Genomic DNA, 22470 nt, shown 5'->3' with positions numbered 1-22470 from the left:
TAAAAAGCAGATGGAAAAGTCACTGACAGAAAGCCTAGGAATGCTCTAAACCGTAATAGTGGCGCCCTCCTCTTTGTAGAGGAAGGGTATCTTAACCTTCCTTACCAATGGAGTCACTCCAGACAAATGTCCCCCTCGCACTTCCTTCAGTATGAGAGGCAAGAGGGATCTGTTATGTGTTTAGCTGTTGTCATAGTCTGTCTCTCCAAGTGTTCTAGGAGAGGTAGCTGCATTTGCTGGATTAATCCCTTTGATTAGCAAGTTTCAGTGACTAAGAGTTATGAGATCTCTCCTGCTGTGGTGTGGGCATGAGGACATCTCAGTGCTTCTTCCAGTTCTTACTCCTGTTATTTTATATACTTCCTATATAGCATATAAATGCAGGTTCTGTTATACCTCTTAAAAGTTCTCTGAGGAAATCAGTGACTTGCTTGACTGTAACTTGATGCTGTTATTCCATTAAGAAGACACTTTTTTAAAGTAACTGTTAACTTCTCCAAAACAGTGTTTCTGTCTCTGTGTATGCTTATAACATTGAGTTATGTTAACTTCCATGCTAACTTCCAGTGATTTAGATTGAATAATATCTGCTACATGCTCTGGTGCATTCTTATAGGATTTTGTTCAGGTGTGGAACCAGCATTCTTGTAGGTTAATGGTGCTCCAGAATCTCTCCTTTGCAGTAGTCTGTTTTCAGCATGAAAAAGGTTCAGGCCATTGGACAAGGACTAAATAAATTAATAAATGGGTTTGGTAATGATTTTCAGGGAAAAGAATGAGCCCACTGCAATTTACCATCATAGCTCTGTATTTGGGTTGCCTCACTGCTCATTGGGGCAATGAGCTTCCTAATTTATGATTCCCTTCATGTGCATGCAGCTCCTTCTGTCTCTTAAGTACTTAAGGGGTGCGTATCTTGTGATCTCTTTAGAACTGTTGATGATCGCATGTTCATTTGTTCTCCAGTCTGCACTGATGGTTAAAAGCAAGAGCTAATAATCTATTATAAGTTTTCTTTGACATCCCAAATTATAATGATTTACAATGTAAATATACTTTGTTTTCTTTTTAGTGATCTAGAGCTTTCACCTGGACTTGTTTGGAGGCACACAGCCTCTTTAAACTTTTTCCTTCATCTGTGTTATGTGTACTTAGCCAGGAATTATTTTCTTCCCTTTTTGCATTAGGCTGTTTCTGGAATTCCTTGTTGCTCTCCAAACAAATGTATTTTTCTGGATTAGGTACAGCTTGCTTAATTGTACATCCCTTGAGGCTCATGAAGATTTTATGGTTCACTAACTGTTGAGTTGAATTTGGGCTCTATGAAGCACAAATATACAGACCTTTAAAGATATTCAGCCACCGAACTTACATTGAAATCAATGTCTAAATGCCTTTAGATATCTGGCCTGAAGATGCCCATGTAAAATACATTGGCCATTCAGGTCTTGCACGCAGTCCTGATTGCTATGCACAATCAGACAGATAAATAAATTCATACCTTCTTTTGCTTGGAGTTGCTAAACTGCCATTACTGCTGGCAGTTCTCAAGTTTAGCCCCAACAAATATTGCAGATTATATGCCTAATCCTATAAATTTCTCAGCAGTGGCCTCAGGTACCAGTGATTTCAGTGAGACTTGAAAATGTTCAGCGTTTCACAGGTGACGTTCAGAATCTTAGGACTAAATCCGATAACTTACTTCCCATAAATCAAGCCTCACTTCTACATGTAGCTGTTACTGGGCTGTTGTGTTTTAAGCATATGGCTGTTCAGTCATACAGGAAACTTGTAGGAAACAGGAAGGCTGCTGAATAATAGTGCAGATGTTTAACACAGTAGCTGGTAATCTGTCCCTAGAGAAGACAGCCTCACTGTGGCTTCACATACTGTGGAACTGAAGTATCGAATAATAGAATATTCTTTTCTCTTCATTTCCTTTCATTTCTTTCCATTTCTTTTATTTTGTTCCATTTTTTTCCCTAACCGGTAGTTTTGGAAAATGAAAAATGAGCTTAGAGGTACTCAGGATCAGAAAGCAAAATGATATACAGTTCTGTTCTGTTGTATGCACAGAAATATAACTATACATTTAAATGTATGATAACCTGCTGCTTTCTCAAGGATCTGTTAAAAAAAGAAGTTACAGTATTATATATAAAGCACTCAGTTTTACTAAACAATGAATTTCAGAAGTGTTCAGAAGAAATGGCCACTTTAAAAAAAATTGAATTCCTTCAAGGAAATTGAATCTCTACACCTAGTTCACGCTCTTCAGTCAGTGAATGCAGGACATAAGCAAACTCAAGCTAATAAATGATGTAGGATGCTAATTCAATGCACACATTAAACATTGCATGTTAAATGTTTCCTGCATTTATATGCTTGACTTGAAAACCAGTATTAACTGTGTTCAAATGCAAAAACCTTTCCTGTATGAAGCTGATGTCACAAGTAAGTAAAAACACATTGAGAATTGGCGCATATTTCTGATAGGAATACAAATAGGTATAGGAAAATAATGTAAACGTTAGCAGGGAAGTGGCTTTATCTCATGGAAGAAATGTTTTTCCATTCAGTTCCACAGAGCTGTGGAGTTGCCTGTGACTCTTTCTACCTAAAAAGGGTCATGGGATTAATTGTACACCAGGGAGACTGATACTAAGTCCGAATTCCTCCCTAAAACCCAGACTGTGTATGCGACACTTGCCAAGCCCTTTCTTGACATCATCAGCTACTGAGAGGAACCTGCAGGCCTGTGTGGCATGAAGGAACTGAATCACAGTCAAACCCTTTCCCAAAGTAGCTCATTCAAAACTTAAAAAGGGCAGAGTTATTTTAAAGAGCCAAACATGATCAGGACTAAATTCAAATAGAGAAAGTGAAAACCTTTCGGAGCCCTTTTTACCACCCTACTGAATAGCAGATTTACCCTTCTGCAGAGAGCTTAATAGGTAGCAGAGAAGGGAGGAGAGTGACAGGGTCTCCCCTCTCATGAGGCCAGCGCAGACACCAGCCTCGCCTCATGTCTGCCTCCATTTTACAATTGCTCATCGCAAGAAATCGAAGATACTGCATTTTGCAATGGCATAGCTACAATTTCAAGTTAGTATTAGGGATCTCTTGAGCTAATTAGGAATAATCTGTGGAGAAGGGAGAAGTAATCTTCTAAAACGTCCTGTGATTTTTAACTTGTTAGACTGACAGATGGCTAGTGAATATATTTTTCATAAATGTTCTTGTTCTTAGCAGGATAATCTACAGTTCAGTGACTAAGGACCTTAATCTACAGTACGTTGTTCATGTTCTTGTTCAGACAGAGCTGTCGTCCTCAAATATCTTTAAATCCCTTTAGAATCTCATCAAAGCATCTGTAACCTGCATGTTCCACCATCTTCTTATCCATTTCCCTCCCAAATGAAAATTGTGTTAAATAATACTGATCTAATACATACTGTGGAAAATACTTCCTGTATTGTTCTTTTTTTACTGTAGCTCACTGACTGCTAAATATCACAATATACATTAACTATATGTACATGATCAGTGGCCTTATACCATGTAGTACAGCAGAAAGCATTGTTTCCACATAGTGATATTGTTACACATCAGTTATGTCTGTAACTATAACTGCGTGTAAGTGAGTATCCCTTGCTCCTTTGTTTCCTTATGGAGCTCTGTGTGTTAAGGATGCATGTTAGAAGATACCTGACATCAACAACAGTTCACACTCTTGAGTTGAATTCATTGTGATTTTTCTCCTTACATCTTCCTCTTTTTAACTAGTTGGTATCATGTTCATGCTTTGGTCAGCATAGGTTCTCAGAAACCATTCATTTTAGGAAAACCCTTCACATTCACATGAGACTGAGGTAATCAAGACTGGATAATAAAGCCCGAACAAAACTACACAGGCATACCAACTTAAGTGTTTGGAAAGATATAGACGAAGAATAATTATCAGTGTTTCTCTGTTCTACAAGACGTATGCCTCTGAAAGTCAAGTTTCAGAAATGAGTCTATTTCTACTCATTAATGGCTTGACTGATGAAGCAGAATTTGATTACTAGATTTGTATCAGTACTAAGTGAGTGATGGTTACAAGGGTTTAAGAGGGCAGGATTAGAATTAGAAACAGAGGTACATGGACTGTAATGAACCACAAAATGAATGTCAGTCAGTAATGGCACCCTGCTCCAAAGTTTACATTGGGTAGTAGCAATGAGGATACACATGTGCATCGTAGCATTTTTGTCAACACTGTCAAGACCTCAGTTAGTGTAGTCTATTAGACACTGCACTTCAAGAAAATGGGCAAGTCCCTCAGCAACAAAAATTATCACATCTCTATAAAGGGGAGATCTGTAAGGGAGATGAAAAACTGAGGGTACATGTGGTATCATTTCTTCAATCATGAAAGGCTGATGTGAAGAGGAGAGGAACAAACTGTTCTCCATTGAGAATCAGGCGGGAAATAATGGGCTTGCATTGCAGCACAGGAGAGTTAGGTTAGACATCAAGAAAAGCTCACTGATAGTAAGCTGAGTTAAGCCTTGTGTAGGTTACCTTGGGAAGTTTTGACATCTCCATCACTGTAGGTTTTAAAAATCAGCCTAGACAAACTTATGACAAAAAAAAAAAAAAAAGAGAAAGGCTAGGTGTAGCTGATTTTTCTCTGAAAATGGGGGTGGTTTCAATGATTTGCCAAGGTTCTTTTTATGATTTATAAATACAGAGTGACTTCTTGAAATGTAACATCTCTGTGCCAGTGTGTTTGGCATTGCAAGTCAGCCACTTTTATAGCTTTTTAGTGCCAGCAGCCGTGGCTGCATCAGTGTAGGCAGTAAGTCTAAAAATTGTTCTAGAGGAATTCTCCTTGGTTCAGCTTTACATGCAACAGCGTTGTTGCTGTGCCTGAAAAATGAACAATGTTCATTTCTGAATGTTCTGCAACAGCTGGAGGCCCATTGAAATAGTATGCAATGTGGATTCACCTACATGGACACTGGTGGACACATAAACATGATATCGCATGTATCCCTAAGAGTAGAGAATAAACATGATTTCAGTTACATGAGCACAGATCAGTTCAGAAGCTGGCTTAATGTGAATTAAACTGTTCCATATAAAAACTCTTCTATCTTCTGCTATGCTTTCTTTGACGTGATCTGCAGCTTACCTCTCACTAAAGTGAGGTTCACTGAGACAGTCAATAACAAAACTTTCCTTGGATTCTTTTGATTAAAAGGAAAAAAAAAAAGACTCTGTTAGTGTGCTTCTATTCTTCATGGATAGTTGCTTGAAAGGGTCTCATCTCCACATTTTAAACCTTTTTTTTTTTCAGAACCTTCAGATGAATGCCGTCAGGTCCTGGAGATTTACTGCTCACATTGCTTCATAATTCCCTCCTTGGATAATTTCAGTTTCTGTCAAGACCACACTGTGATCTTTTGAATATGAATTTTTATTTCTTTCCACAGTAAAAGCTGATATAAAGACATTCTGCTTTCCTTTAATTGCTTCACTTTCCTATTTGTAATCATAGCAAACATTAAGGTTATTGCTTGTGATGGAAATAAGAGGTCTGCAATTCCTGTGGCATGCAGTGGAACCCATTGGGCCTGATTCTGCTGGCCTGTGAGCTTCTAATTACTTTACAGTTCATAAGTTCAAATAGTTACTCATGATTTATAAAGGTGTAAATGGAAATTTGGGCACAATTTTTCAGTGTCATCTTTTTTTTTTTTTCCCTCCTTGCCATCCCTTTGGAATTTTTCATCTACCCATGCTGGAAGGATTAAATTTCTTCTGTTCAGGAATACATTATTTCTGCAAAATGAGCTGTATTCTTTCTAGTGGAATATCTAGGAGTGTTTCTAGCATTTTCAAAAGCATTTTAAATAATGAAAGTCCAAATTGCATGACTTACTTACACTCATAATGGCCAGAGTAACTCCAAAACTAGCTATTTTTCTCCAGCATAAATTAGTCTGTGCTTCTAGTCTTATGCTGTTATGGTTTGACTGCTTTCAGTGCTAAGGATAGTGTGGCTATACACTATACAGATGTGTAGACAGACCCTAAGAATCAATGTTTCTCTTTTTGTCAATGTTTCTTGCTAATTGAGTGATTTATAGACAGTCCATATGTGAAGACTGAGGTGTATTACAGCTCAGTAGCTGAACATTCAGCAGCAAATTGTTGTATTGCCTGACTGAAACCAGGCACGTGAACCTGATCTCTTGCATCCTTCCCAGGTAAGTGTGCTGACTGGATCTCATCTCTCTGACCCAAACACTGCTTTCCTGCAAATGTGGAAAATAAAAATTTTTGGAAACTATAGGACAAGCAATTTCTTCAAAGATACCTGAAAATACCCTGCATCTCAGAATCAGCCTCAGATGCCACCTTTGAAGATGTTAGCTATCATCACTGATTGGCTCATATGAACTAACTACAGCTGAGCTGCCCTCCTGTTGCTATTGCATTTTTCATATTACATACTAGCCAAATTTTCAGAATAGCTCAGCGACTAATTTCAAGGTGCTCAGCATCTACAGTTGATGCCATGTTTTCAGAAGTATTCCCTGCCAGTTTGACATTGTGATGGGTTGACCTTGGCTGGCTGCCAGGTGCCCACCAAGCTGCTCTGTCACTCCCCCATCTTAACAGGACAGGGGGAGAAAAATACAACAAAAAGCTCATGAGTGAAAACTAGTAATCATCAAGTACATACTTACATCAGCAACAGTACATTCTGTGGAAGGATGGGGTATCTTGCGCCAAATACAATCCTACTTAGGATTGTTCTCATCAGAAACACGGCATCACTGGGATCCTGACAGAGAGTCAGGGTCTAAGGGCTTCAGAATTCCGGAGGCTGATTTTTACTAGCTTAAGCTGTACAGAAGGCAAGTTGCTGAACTTTACCTGCTTTAAACATTTTGACAATCTTCTAGCCCTGGCAAAGTTAAAGTGCTGGCAAAACCATACTAAATTCTAGATTTTTTTTTTTTAATAGAAGGTAGAGATTAGTTCAAGCTGCAGATTCAGATCCAGATCCAAACCACCCCAAAATCTGAATATTTAAATTTAGATGACAATTCAGTCCGTTTTGGAATTGTAGGCCATTTGCAACATACTGATTCAACAGCAGATTTTGATTTTTACATCCACCACAGTGATATTTGAAGATCATTAATGATTTTTAGCTCATATTGGTTTTATTTTCTGCAGTATTGGGGGGTGGGGGAATGAATCATCTCAACCAAAGCTTGAGTAATTTTGGGGAAAATGGCAAGTTATCTAACTAATCCCACTCAATAAATTGTTATCTAAATAATATATATCCAAGATGAATAGTAATAAAGAACTTTACAGATAATATGGTACATGCACAAATGCAATGTCAAATACAGTGGTAGGCATATTTTATACTTTCCTGTACAAGAAGTGTGCCAGTACAAAATGGGAATGCATTTTTAAAATGGATCCCTCCATTTCCTGCAAGGAAAACATCAGTTTAAATTCAAATTACAGTTTAGGCAGAATGTTTTCCTTCTCTTTCTTAGTGTCAAAGAATAAGGGGAATTTTAATTCCCCAAACCTGACAAGCAAATCCAAACTTCATTCACGAAATTACAACATTACAAAAAAGTTGAATGTTTACTGTGCTCGTGAATGCTTCATTTTGTTCCCACACCTTGAGGTAGCTTATTGACAACTGTGATGCCATCATTGTTGTGATTAGTTTGAAACAATTCAAGTCAGCACTCTTGAGCTGACAAACTTAATTAACCTAAGAGCCTAAACCCTATTGCAAACAAGGATTGAAATACTTCAGTAGCCTCTGTGGATGTCACAGAATAAATGTATTATCTAATACGTATGCATGGTGATATAGCACTATCATATATATAATAGTCTAAAATGTTTCAAGTCCTTCAGTAGTAGTATTTTAATCTGAAGTATTTTTAAAGGGTACATTTTGTAGGTGCGTTTTGAAAGGTAAAATGCACATGTGGCCAGACGTATTTTTTAAAGTTGTTCTATTGTTACGTGAGTAATTTATAACTAGTATAGCTGACTGAAACATAAATATTGACAAAAAATGAAATTTGAAATAACATATGTTGTATTTTTTAATTAGTAAAGTAATTTTTGTTCTTTATATTCCCCCATCCCACTGTGACTGAAAGGGCTGAAATGTATTCAGTTGCAATAACTGTGTAAAACTGAAAGAGATACTTAGTACCTTGTAAAGCTTTTCCCCGTCTATGAAAAAAGCTATGATATATATGTCTAAACCAAAATCTATGACTGAAACTTAGATTTCAGATGTTTTCATCTGTAAGTAGAAATAGAACTGCCATTAATTGTGTTTTCAGAAAGGTTGTGAGCAGGTTGGAGAGTAATGATTCAATGGCTGAGGCATGTTTTGACAATCAGAAAATCTTGCTTTTAATCCCAGTTTTAGGACCATGAGCATATCAAATAATATCTATGAACCTCATTTTTTTATCCATCAAATGAAGTTGGTAGTATCTTTTTTTGGTTTTGTATAGCTAAAGATTCTGGAGCAAGTTCTGTCTGGGTGGACTTTACTATTGAAGAGATCCATTGACTTCAAAGGCCTGCCAGCAAGGATCAGGGCCTGCAGAAGGTTTTGATGATACTTTAATTAGCATTAATGAGAGCAGGAGTTGGCCTTTAATATTTTTATGGTGACATAATGTGGTGGTACAATACTAACAGACATAGACAAAGAATCTAAGAACTCTTACTCCTTGCTCTGTGCTTAACCCAAATGGCATTAGGAGAACACAAAGCCGTATGTTTCACTTCTTCGTCATCTGTCAAATTTTGAGTGTCTTAGGTTTGAATTCTGTGAAAATAGCTTTTCACAGCCCTGGAAAAAAAACTTTCATGTAAAATCTTGTCAAATTAATTTTAATACATGACTTCAATTTCATAGAATTCTCATAAACTCATTTTACACATATGCACGTATCCCCAAATTTATAACGACAAATTCATTGCTCATAGCCTGTTACTGTGTTTAATAACATGCACTTCCTTATAAGAGGAAATGGGGCTGGTCTGTGTTTTCTCTGAATTGATTGTATGTGCATATTTAGAAACTGGGGGAGGGGGAAAAGGGAAAATAAACAAAAAAAAGTGTATGCCAGTAAACCTTTTCTAAGAATGAAGAAATTACAGTATTTAAACTACATATTTTATTTTTCTTTGCTTTTAGGCAGCAAACCAGTAACCAGTCTTCTCCTGTGGTGCCTGATTTTCTTGACAAACAAACAAAAACGGTACTACTAAGTTTATATTCTAAAATAACATCACATTATAACTTCAAATTCCTGAGTCCACAGTTCTGCAATGTGTTCATGGCTGCTTGGCGTAGCCATCTGAACATGAAACCGTTAGTGATGTTTTGAAGTCTTTGAGACAAAAGCCTGCTTGCTAAGAACTTTAGTTCTGTAGAAAGACAGGGAGGTACAGTGAATAAGAGAATCAAAAGGCTGGAAATTTGCTGCTGAGAATAAATGCTAGCTGCTCCCTGAGGTGATTTGTCTGTGCACTTCACTTTCTACAGATGTTAGAGACTCTTTTTTAGTAAGGACCTGAGGTTCTTTGGTAGCACTTTGATATCCTGCTCGAATTCAATATGTGAAATGGAGGAGTCGCTCTGTGACTTGGAGCACAGCATAGTCTTTGAAGTCTGATCCAATTTTTGCTGCTTACCATTTGATGTTGAAAGGATGAAATGGAGAAAATGTACAGTTTTTGCCAGTAACTCTGCTGAGCATATGTAAGATTAAAAAAACAAAATCCCTTGGATGATGTACTTAGAAATGTTAAGCAGATTAATACCTTCCTATAGCTTTTTTCTAAAGATACAAATTAACTATGAGAGGAAATCAGCATACAGTGCATGCTATGATTTAACTGCATGAGGAAAGGGGATAAATAAGTTAAATGGAAAAAGTAAACAAATGTTTGTGACATGGGTGCTAAGTCGATGTTGCTGAAAGCCACAAGAATCTTGTGTAACTTAAATCTAGCATTAGACATTACACAGAGTTGTAGAAAATAAGAAGTTGCTCTCTGTGAGATCACAACTATAAGTTATCATGGCAGAGTGTAATCAATACATTTCTTATGTGCCTAAACCAGCATTCTTTATTCCAGAAGGATTTGGATGAGATTTCTTCTTCTCCATTTATTCGAAAACATTCGTTCGAAATGAATGATTCACGATCAATTAGCCAATCCCAGTCAGTTGCAGACCATCAGTTGTCAAGTCCCTTGAGATCCCATAAAAAAGGAGGTAAGAAATATAATAAAGTATCAGAGATCTTTCGTTTACTATTTATAAGCTACATGTTGTCAGCATGTAACTTGCTTTATATATTGATGAGGTCTTTTAACAATCCCTTGGAAGGCAGGAAACATAAAGGAACTAACTTTCTTCTACACATTTTCAACCTGGAAATATAAAAAAGCCCTTAAGTACCTGAATTACAGAGGCAGAAATAAAAATATTTTTAAAATACAATTTCTACTAAAAATGTGGTTAATAATCTTGAAATACCCTTTTAATGAAATCAATTTGACTTTCAAGAGCTTCAGCTTCCCTTTGCCTTCCAGCCTCCAAAGTGCAAGACAGTCATGAAATCTCACATTTGACAGAATGAAAGACAACTTGTTTGTTCACACACACAACGATTCAGTCAGCAACACAGAAAAGTCTGCAATAATTCTACAATCTATGCAATGTGGGGTTTTATTTTATTTGCTGATACATTATTTTTGCTATGGTCAGTAACAGTTTAAAAACTTGAAGTAAAACATGGCATTTCTTGAGTTTTAACTGGTTTATCTTTGAATATTCAAAAAAATCATTACCTATCAGAATACTTTTCTCTGTTATTGTAGTCATTATGTCCTTGCAGATCCGTGAATACAGACTTTAATACTGGATCATAGAATACCTTCCACAGTTTAAGATGAAGTAGGTTGATAATGTGATATCTGTAACTAGAGCCAAAATACAAAGGATAATACATTAATTTCCAGGTTATTACTGAAAATTAGTTGTTTATAATTTTGTGGCATACATTAACATTTCTGTTTGTATATTTAATGGGACACCTTTCATCTTGTAAGTCTACAAATATTTTTCTGAATACTTGAGCCCTAATCCTGCAATTTATGTGTTTAAACTTGACTGAGTTCAGTTAAACAATTTACAAGGTAAAGGTAAGAAGATAGATATTTATAGGGAGATCCTTCTGTTACAGTGAATAATGCAAATTCAATGTTTTTAGTCTTCTACACAGGCATAATGTGCTTTCCATGCTAAAAACAGAATAGTATGTAAACACAGCAGTTTGAGAAATCCATTATTCTCTCTTCATGCATTTCTGTCCATATGGATTTTGAATCCATAGTGCAGGACTGCAGGGGATGTGTGCATTACTATCTTAAATTATTACAAGTTAAACAATAGACCTGTCAAACAGAAACATCTTCATTGCAGCAAATCCTCTTGAGGAAAGCAGTCAGGGCCCGAATCTGTCATCCTTACTCTCACTGGATATTGTATGTTACCCTGCAACTAGTTTCCTTGAAATCAAAGACGTTTTGTCTAAGGTAAAACAGTTAGAGAGATTAAAACTGGCAGAATTACACCCTTAGCAAGCGTGTGATTCAGACCCCTTACCCAGTAATTTAGAGAGACTTCAAAAAATGTGAAGTGATGGAAGAATAGAATTTGAAGATAAGATAAATGCAACATTGATCTGAACTTTTTAAGAAACATGTATGTGTAAATGAATAAGCATGCAAATACAGAGAAGGAAGGAATTTCCTAGTTAAGCGTGAAGATATTCAGATAGGTAATCATATAAATCACACTTCAATGAGTGACTACGAAGGAAGTAAACCTGCTGAAGAATAATAACTTCCTTGGGTGCTTTTAAAAGCACAGCTTGCATTCAGAAATTCAGATGCTTTCACACGCTGCTCAATCTGTATTCAGTCTTACTGTGTGAAGTATACTTTTAAGGAGAGAATATTGTTAGACCTATTGTGAAAACCAAGTGAAGTAGCAAATATCTTTTTGGAATAAGAACATATGTATAAAATACATGTGTTTTATAATGTAGGGCTATACTACATAAGCTGTTATTCACACGCAAAAAAAGCTATCCACTAGGTGGTCCAAACAATGCAAAGACTGTTATTTTTCATAGTGAAACATTATTCTGCAATGTTATGGATTGATTTTGAATTCTCTTTAGGTTACATTGCAGGCAGAACTAGTCTGTCAGTGTGGTGGTAGTGCTGTGTACCTGGAACACAGAGGCCAACGCGGAAGGGAATGTGACAGGTTTCTCCACTGGTCTAGGACCCAGTTATGAAGCAGAAGGAGGGAGTCTGCATCCAGGCTTAAGCACAAAGGGAAGGACAGGCTGCATATTTGTCTTGAGGCCTTGGTAGGTGAGGCTCTAGTGCAGTCAAGGGGGGACAGAACACAAAAGGGAAAAAATGGTTGGTGTAAGTTTATATATTTTTGTATTAATCAAGCAGACTATTCACTCACATCTTGTTACCCAGCTGTCTAATAGTACAGGCTGCCCATTCTCAGTAGTAGATTGGCAAAGGAAAAATAGACCAGGAAATTTCCACAAAGATCCTGCGAAGACTGTACTCTGTAATTAATGCAGAAACAAAAGCCTCTTTTTCACTTCAAAAGCCTTTACACTGGGTCATAGAAAGACTGAGCAGTATGGCCAAACTGCATGCAGCGCAAGTTCAGTGCACGCATGCGCTATGGTTGCATAGAGTCACAGGGGCTGGCTCTACACTGCCCAGAAGTTCCCCTGGGCTCTGCCAGAGTGGTGGGGCAGGACTAGTAGCAAAGCCAAGGATTCCCTCCAGTGTACCTGCTGTGACACACTGCCTGGGCAGAGAGGACAGTCCAGTCAATAGTAACAATTAAGCCAGAAGTTAATTATTCTGATCACAATAAAGCAATACTGAAAGAATCAAAATAATATAAATGTAATCTTCAGAGGCCAAGTAGTGGTATTCCCTTAGACAAGATAGATAGTGAGAATGTTTGAAATTATTAATGAGAAGTGCGTGCTCCATAGTTACCAATGTAACTTTGCCTCAAAAGTAAATATGACAGATTTTCTGAGATGTAAAGGAAATAGGTTTGTAAAAGGAAAGCTAATAGTATCTCTGCATTGACCAGAGAATGGCATAATTCTTGATGCTAACACAGATATTTTGAACAAGTGAGAAAATACGCAGAGTCTCTGGCCATGGACATTCTCTTGTGGGAGAACAGTATATGTGATGTTGTTCAATTTATGCCTTGCATCTCACACTATTGTCTGCAATGCTGAAACTTTGTGAGAGGTAGAGAAATTTGCCAGGCTTCTGAGAGATCTGGAATTATGCAATCTGCAGTGTCTGTACCCACAGTGTGAGGCTGAGGTAGTGAAACTTGCACTATAGTTGTAAAAGTCAATAGGCCATTTCCAATATAGCCTTTGATTTTAGATTCCTTAATCTTTTATATTGTCAAAACTAGTGGAAATTAGGGCCTGGCATGTTTCAAGCTGGACTCCCACTCGTCAGTGACCCATTTTTAATGTTTTCCTTGCAATATGTATTTTTATTTTTATGTTGCTCATTTTTCTCTTCCTTTCTGGTAAACCAATCATAACAATGTGATTTGGTGAATGTAGTTGTGTTGGGTTTGGAGAAACGTGTGAAGGTAATGACTTTTTCGCACTGATAGAGGGCAAGTAGATAATGAAATGTGTTAAATTATTGATGGGGAGGAAGGCTGCTGCCCACCTCAGTTGGTACTGTGGACAAGTTTTAGTAAGGGGCATTGTGGGCATGGGAGACGTTATTCCCAAAAAGTTACTCTGTGGTTGTCATCACACAGATTATATTTACAGGTTCATCACCCTAAACAGGAAATTTAAAATAATGATGACTTCATTAATTGTTAGGGCTTAACTCCATGTGGTTGGTTGACCTTGGCTGGATGCCGGTTGCCCACCAAGCCGCTCTATCACTGCCCTCCTCAGCAGGATGGCGGGGGGAGAAAATAAAATGGAAAAAAACCTCATGGGTCAAGATAAAGGCAGTTTAATAAAGCAAAAGCAAAGGCCGCATGCAGAAGCAAAGGAAAACGAAAGATTTAGTCTCTACTTCCCATCAGCAGGAGATGTCCAGCCACTTCCTGGGAAGCAAGGCTTCAGTACACATAGGGGTTACTCCAGAAGACAAACATCGTAATAACAAATGCCCCCCTCCTCCTCCTTTCTCTTAGCTTTTATTGCTGAGCAGATGTCCTATGGTATGGAATATCCCTTTGGTCAGTTTGGGTCAGTTGTCCTGGCTATGTCCCCTCCCAAGATCTTGCCCACCCCCCAGCCTACTGGTGAGGGGGGAATGTTGGAGAGACAGCCTTGATGCTGTTCCAGCACTGCTCAGCAGTAGCCAAAACCCTAGTGTGTTATCAACACTTTTCTAGCTACCAATGCAAAGCACAGCACTATGAGGGCCACTATGGGGAAAATTAACTCCATGTCAGCCAGACCCAATACACTCCAGTTTTAAAGAAGTGATCCAACTTTAATTCTCTCAGGACCATAATCGTGTTAAAACACCCAAGCCACAGAGAATGTACTTAGGTGATTGGTCTTTGCTTCAGAGTAGAGTTTTCTTTGAGTCGGACTTTGTTATTGAAATTACTCTAAGCTGCCTCAGTCTCAGCCCTAGAGTACAATCTTGATTTGATGTTTTGTGCTTGCAAGTGAAAGGTGCTTAAATATAGGGAACCATCTTACTCTACATGGTAGAGTAAGATGTAGCATAATTGTAGCTACAGTTAACATTGTAGCATAATTTTAACACTGATCACATTTAATTCCTATTTGTACATTGTTTTAAAAAAGGTAACAGCTACGGCAAAGCAATAATCATTAGTAATTTGGAAATGGGGCACTTTTTATCCTTTGATTCACAGAAAGTCAGTATCTCAGCATGACTGTAATAGGTATTATGGTAAAGAACAGGCAGTGTCTCACACAAGATGTGGTATCAAGATCTGGATGCCTTGTAACCAAAGATGCCACTTCCCTTTCTGCAAGTGAGAGAGAGATCAATCCAAGGCATTCAGCTGTTTCTGTCTGTGTAACTCAGCTTCCTGTTTGACTCCATTATAGCAAACCTTCCTTGCTAAATGAAAAACAAAACTGCTGCTAGATAACGTAGTGTAAAATGCTGCATGGACTTTCAGCTAGTTGTCATTGGCAGATGGGATCATACTGACACATGGATGCCATTAATTTCAGAATCCTATCATTCAGGATTTTAAGTGAAAGAATTTGTAATCTATTTAGAATTATTTTTGGTTGTCTAATCAGGAGTTTCGTTTCATCATTTTTAAGCCCCCCACTGAGACTAATTTTACATTGAAGGAATGTAAATCATGAAAAACTTGACTGTAGTCAGTAGAATTGTAACAGTGAGCAGAATTGGGTCTCTTGGTTATAAAAATTTGACGTGAAAAATTGCCTACATATCTGGGGTTTAGGGTTTTTTGGGGCAGAGGATTTGGGCTTGTTTTTTTGAGTGGGTCAGGTTTGAGTTGGTCATTCTTTTGCAAATAAAATGCAAATAAAATAGCATGATCATGGGACAGTCTGAATGTTACAGGACACACTGAAAAGGCCAAGGTAGTGTTACATAGTATGATCTGATTGTACTGAGCATGCTGTAGCTATGTGTGAGGCCTATGAGATCGCCACAGTATTCTCCTACTACATACAACACTATAGCAGAGGAATTACTATTAGCCGTGTTGCAGTTGAAGCCTCGGGCAGAGATGTTGCTGATGTGGTATGTTGTATAATGAATTTCCATTGAAAGCATCCTGCTACAGTAGTGTTCTGTGGCTTTTGGGCCAAAATCTGACTGGGCATGAGCAGGAGAAAAAGTAGCAGCTTTTTCTTTTTTCCTTAAAAGAGTATCACTGGATTACTGACCTCTTCACACCTGGGATAAATGCTGGGCTTTGGGCTTAGTAAACAGAAATCATGTTTCCAAATTACTCATTGTACCTTACAAATGTATAAGCAGAAATCACAGGAAGGAGAAGATATTTTTTAGGATGTCTCTTGAGAAAATAAGCTGAAGATAAAGCTACGTCTCAAAGCAATCACTATTGTTTCTATCATTATGAGAAAGGATAATCACCCTTCCAGGGTTGTGAGGCTGCATATTTATGCAGATGGATTTTGGTGGTGCAATTAAGGCTAGCTATTACTGCGCATTGCATTGCACATGGTGGGACCCTGCAGGAGGCCCCAGGAGGAACCATCACCTCCCATCCCATGGAGAGCCTGAGTTTCCGCTTTCTGGATTTGTGCTGGGCGGGAGCCTGTTAGCTTTACTAGCCATTAGGGTTAGAAATACAGTACCTCAGTTTCAGTATTTCAGTTCTGCACATAGTTCCAGTGTGGATTCAAAAAATCTGACTGCAAACGCAAGTGAAGTCAGTTGAATTTCTCTCAGCCTTATGTAAAGTTTTCAGCTGAGATTTGTACTGATGATGTTTGTATTCTGAACTGGTTCACCCACAGACGCTTTCTGTTAAACCTTTTGCTACTCTGTGATGGCATGATTTGCAGACTGCGTTTTGCCAAAGTAACAGACCAACAAATCTGAAAAGGAATTGGGCTATTCTTAAGTTTTTCTTTACTGCTCAGCTTCTTAATTGTTTTTTTTACCCTCCAATAGACAAAGACACAAACAGTGACAAGTGATAAATACAAGCTTTGATTTGTTAAACATGTTAGCTCTATGTTTAGCCCTAGGCAGTGAACTTCATTATAGGCTGGTTTACTTCTGGATTGGTTATTGTGATTGTTTCCAATGCAAAAGGATTTGACCTGCAGCCATGACTGATTAGTATCAAAGGTGAGAGATAAAATAAGATGCAAGTAAACTGCACAGATAAACTGCAGTAAAGTTCTCCAGAGACAGCTCAGTAGTTGTTCTACATAAAACAACTTGAAATTCAGCTCATAATGGCTGCATTGCAATAAAAAAGAGACTGCAGATCTCTCTCATTGAAATATTGAAAAGTAATATTGAGAAATATGAGAAATTTAATAAAGTTGAATAATATATACACAATAATGCTGTGCCAAAAACCCCAAATTTTAATAGGGGTTCAGTTTCTCCTCTTAACGCATAATGCCTACCACTGTCTTTCTGATCCAGGCTGCAGTTCACCTGCTCTTTCTGTCTTCATTTTCTATCCATGACATACAGGTTTGTCTGAGCACTTCTTTTTGCCATTTCTTTGTTGGTAGTTAAGCTTTTTATCATGCACTACTTCACTGTTGTGTTGTTATTGCTTGAAATGTCTCTCAGTATTCTCTAGCAGCCTTATTATTTTGCCCACGTTACTAGTGCTCTGAACCAGCAGCACATCTCAGATGACTGATCTACTCAGGCAAATAGTGTGGTTCCTAATTCATTACTCTTCTGTTTCTAAAAAAACACAGCATTTTATCTAAGTAAACTTTGTTAGAATAAGTACAGTAGGTACAGAGCTTTGAGGGTGCACACAAAGTTCTCTCCTAAGAGAAAAATTATAATAATATTTTCACAAATTATGTGTTTTGCAAAGAAAGAGACACTGCAGTATTTTTTAACTTTTCCCCACTTTCAGAAAACTTTAGAAGAAAAAGGCTAAGACAGTTAATCATTGGCTTTGATAGAGCTATGGTTTCATCTGCTAGCTGTATGTTACCAAATAATTTCTGGTTCTTTGCTGATACTTAAAAATGTGAATTCACTCTGCTGAATTCCCCACAACTAAGTAGTAATAGCTGGATTTCAGATCTTTCTTTATAGAAGACACTGTAAGTTTTCCTGAATTATTTACATTTTTACAGTTCTTCACAGATACTATGAAGAGAAAACGCAGTGGTAAAAGCAGTAACATAATTAATGTGATGGTGACAGAATGGTACATGAGGCATGGGATAGCTCAGAAAGTACCATAACAAATTCATTTCTGAAAAAAATTTAGATTCCAAGATCATATATACTTTGCATGTGTTCGGATTTTTTTCTGTATTCTAGTTTGGTGAGGGTGTTCTAGGGTATTCTAGGGTATTCTATTGTATTCTAGGGTGGTGAGGCACTGAAACAGGTTGCCTAGAGAAGCTGTGGATGCCCCATCCCTGGAAGTGTTCAAGGCCAGGCTGAATGGGGCTTTGAGCAACCTGGTCTAGTGGAAGGTGTCCCTGCCCATGGCAGGGGGGTTGGCACCAGATGATCTTTAATGTCCTTTCCAACCCAAACCATTCTACGATTCTATGATTGTGATTAACTGCCAAAAATCATATACAGCTTAATAGAAACCCGAACTATAGTGTATGGTTGATGAATGTAAATGAAAAAAAATATCATCTCTGACAAGTAAAGGATAGATATTCAGGACAAAATATTTGCAACCACATATGTGAAGATCTAGATACTACAAGTTACTCATAGATATAGTTTGATAAGCAGTTATTCCATTCAGTAAATCATGAACTGGCTGTGAAGTATTTGGGTGGAAAGAAATTACCTTACATCAGTTATTCATTAGCTCTGCTTATGACAATGATTGTATTCCTTGGCTCTCCGTCATTACTTCTGTCTACTCACTAGAAGTATTTTGTATTTCAGTTCTCTCACGGATAACCTCAGTTGATTATAATGGTTAAGTTGAATACAGTACTAGCAAATACTAGCTTGTAGCAGTAATTATGAGCTTGCAGAGCTCATTTCTGTCCCGAGGCAAGGATAATCTTTCTTGAGGATCTTCCTTGCATGTGGAGAGAATTATTTGGAGCCAGTTGGGCTCATGTGTTGGCTGATGTTGGCAGGACACCGGAAAAATAATGCCACACTCCCACCTTCCCTGCTTATAACACCTTTTCCCCAAGCGAAGATAAGAATACCACAATCCCAGGAAGTATTGTTATTGCTGCCAGTGGGGGAAAGAGAAGCTGCTTTCCTATGTGTGCTCAGGCAGGCAACAAACATATCTTAGCCATAACACAACGTATATGAAAGAACAGTTTTATGAGTTTCTTTTCCTAAAAATAGCTTAGTACCTGTTCTTTGTCTTTAAGGTTCGCGCTGCCTTGTACAAATCAGTGTTTTATGTAGAAGCATAAGCAATGAGCAGTGTGAGAAGGCAGGAAACACAACTATGTAATTACTAAGTTTTGCCTCTTGCTTGCCGTGTTGGTCTGTCCTAGCAGCCGGGCTAAGTCTAATGGAGAGAATGCAGAGATAACTAACAAGCTGAACAGCATCAAGAATACCCATGGAAGACTTGGTCATCTTTAACATGTCCTGCCTCATCTGACTCTCTTATGTTTTGTTAGGAATCAAATATAGAGAATACATGTGATTGCCTGGTATTTAGGTTGGAGAGCTATATCAGCTCTTTACCTTCAGCTGCAGCCCGTTGTTTTCTCTATAGGCTAGGAAGTACGTCTTTGGTTCTTCGGCTGTGGCTTGGTGAGTGTAGTGCTGTTCTTGGGACTCCCTCTCAGCAGTGTGCTTATGTTTGCCTCATGCGCACACACAAAAGTCACATTCAGAATAAGGAAAAAATATTACATTGTTCCAGCCTCTTTTTGTAGTACTGGGATTTGCAAACACCAAAAATGCCCTCCAGCAAAGTCGTGCAATTGTTTTTTCTACATTTTTTTAATGCTGTTCTTTACTGTATATTCTTAGTTACGATAAAGAGCATGACTATCAAATGAATAACAGTAAGCTTGTGGGTTTTAAAAGGCTTATTTGCAAAAAGAAAAAAATTGCTGCAGCTCTACAAAAAACCTGTGAGCTAATTTGAGTAGCAGTATATATGGGTGTAGTTTTAAAAATTCAGAACAACCAGCTGCTATAGTTAAAAATCAGTAAAAGGGATATTTGTGTAACAAAAATCTTTGAGCTGTTGATTTGTTTTCAGGGGCAGGTGTATATATATGAAGTTCAGATCTGCATCGTGTCTCCCCTAGTATCCCAAAAGGGCACAGGTATAAGATTCCAGTTTGGGCTCACCCCTCATATTTTGCTCATCAGACTTAGAGATGAAGTGATATCAATTTCTTTCGTCTGTTGTTGTCCATGTGCTTCCAATTAATTTTTCATTCTTAAGAAACTGATAAATTGAAAGTAGTACTGCTCTTAATCTCCTCATAAGGGTCTGCCCCTTGCAATGGTATTCAGAACAGCTGTTAGGTTGAGTCTATAGGATATATCAGTTTTCTGTCTGCTGTATCAAGGCTCATGCTTTGTGCCTTTTGATCATTGATTTAGGGCCCAAGAAGGGTGAATTCCTCAGCTTCATATCCAAAGGAGCTTAACTGCTTTAGAAAAATGAAATTTTACATGAGTAGATTAGATATTTTTATTTGCAAACTGTAGTCTATTTTAAAACATTACCCGGGGAGAACATAGTCGTTGCAGAGAGCCACAGGCAGAGACATCTCAGAGCATTGCAAATGAAGCAGGATTTTCATTATCACATTTCATCATCATAAGCAACTTGCAGCCTTAAACTTTTTAATTCAAAGATTGCCTACATGGTAGTACCACACAGCACAAGCTAATCATTGACACGCATTGAAGAAAATCACTGTTAATTCACAAAACTCCCTCTTCTCTTCCCACCCACAAAATAAACGTGCACAGTCAGAAAAGCAGCAAGTATCAGTCACTTTGCAGCTTAAATTCTGTAACTTGTTTGTAGAATTGTAGTGGGTTGTGTTGTGACTTGCAAGGATGGGCAATTGACTTCTTCAGCTTACTTGTAACTGCTTGTTTCCAAAAAAAAAAAAAAAAGAAGCCTCCTACAGGAGGAAAAGAAGAACCAACCTCACCTTTTCTTGGAGGGGGAGTATATCAGTGGGGCAGAAGACACTGTCCATGACAGATGAAACCATGCAGAACTTCACGTATAGGGAAAACAGATGAGACATGGACAGAGGACACCGAGTGAAAAACAAGCCAAAAGTGGAGTGGAGAAGGAATATATCATCAAAGAAGTAAACCCATGCAGGGAAGCAGGATAGAGAAAGGAGAAAGAAGAGGATGAGATGAAAAAGTGATGGGGGAAAAAAAAATAGAGTTTAGTTTCAGTAATGACAGAACACTTGGTAGCCTTAGCGGTGAAATGTACTCCTGCTTTCTGTAGCATTGCTTTTCTTGTGTCTAGTTGCTGAAGTTTTTCAGGGAAAAAATTAATTCTAGCTGTAGAGCATTTGAAAGGAATACATCACTTTATGGCTGTAGGAGAGGTACGCTTCATGCTCTGTTTTGAAAGGCAAAATCTTTTTGAAGGGTGAGTAACACTTACCAAGCTATTTCCTTTGCAGTAGTGCCCATATCAATGCATCATTAGTTTGCAACATTTTACATCATTATTTGGAACATAGTTTTTCATTATGCTTAGGAAGTGTGTGTCTCTGAAGGGGTGGAGCATTAATTGGTCCAAAATCTTTGAAGATAAAGAACAGACCAGATGAAATAAGGACATTTTCCCTTGTGTAATACAACCTTTTCTTCAGTGACCCTTTCTTATTTCTTATGTATAAATTTTGGAGGCTATGCAAAACAAAAAAAAGGGAGCAAAGTATGTCCATACATAATGTCACATCAGGGGAAGAGACAAGGTAAAACACAAGACACCAAATAGCACAGTCAGTTAAGCAATTCACTCAGCTTTAGAACAACGTTCCAGAAGTTAACTGAAACAGGAGAAATTGAGATTACCCCCACTGGATTTCTAGCACTTGCAGTCTTACATTCTGTACTTCACTGTCCCATCCAGTGCAGCCATACAACTATAATGCCTTCTACCTTTTGGAAGTTGTATTTGTAAAAATGTTGATGAACTCGACAAGATCTAAATAAATCACTCTTAAACTGCTAATGCACGCTGGGTTAAATTCTGCCATAATGTTCTTTGTGGATTACATGAGGGTCATTGAGAGCATAAATTAAACAGTTTGGTTTTAAGTGAGTCAAGCTTAGCTTTCAGGAAGTTTTTGTTTTTGCAGAAAAGGATTGAAGAATTTTTCAGTTTTATTTCCTAATGTTAATTTTTATTCCTCTGTTTCTATCCATCTCCTTATTCAATGTTGGACCTAAGCAGGAGCTTAACATTTTTTAATTTAGGGGTGTTTAGAGTCAGGCCTGAATTCATTAACCTATGACTTTCTGCATCTAGATCCACCTTTCCAAATGTACTGGAATTTTGGCAAGAGTTCTAAGTCAAGTTCACACTCTTCTAGAGCTTCTTGAGGTGGCTAGTTATCTCTTCTTGAAGTCCTATGACTGCGCAGG

The 22470-nt window shown here is 37.8% G+C and overlaps 1 protein-coding gene across 1 annotated transcript in view; it reads left to right on the top strand.

Annotated features, from left to right (window-relative positions):
- The window catches only part of MYO3B (myosin IIIB), a 206722-nt gene that overhangs the window by 152456 nt on the left and 31796 nt on the right, over positions 1–22470 (top strand). The window contains exons 32-33 of the mRNA XM_087731497.1: positions 9257–9320; positions 10204–10342. Of these exons, the coding sequence (XP_087587623.1) occupies positions 9257–9320; positions 10204–10342 (203 nt within the window). The remainder of the gene's footprint in view (positions 1–9256; positions 9321–10203; positions 10343–22470) is intronic.

This window comes from Nipponia nippon, unplaced genomic scaffold, assembly GCF_047370975.1.
Source record: "Nipponia nippon isolate SJK-2023a ecotype South Korea unplaced genomic scaffold, ASM4737097v1 scaffold_5, whole genome shotgun sequence".
In the NCBI taxonomy this organism is placed as follows: Eukaryota; Metazoa; Chordata; class Aves; order Pelecaniformes; family Threskiornithidae; genus Nipponia; species Nipponia nippon.
This window is presented reverse-complemented; position numbering and strand designations above follow the sequence as displayed.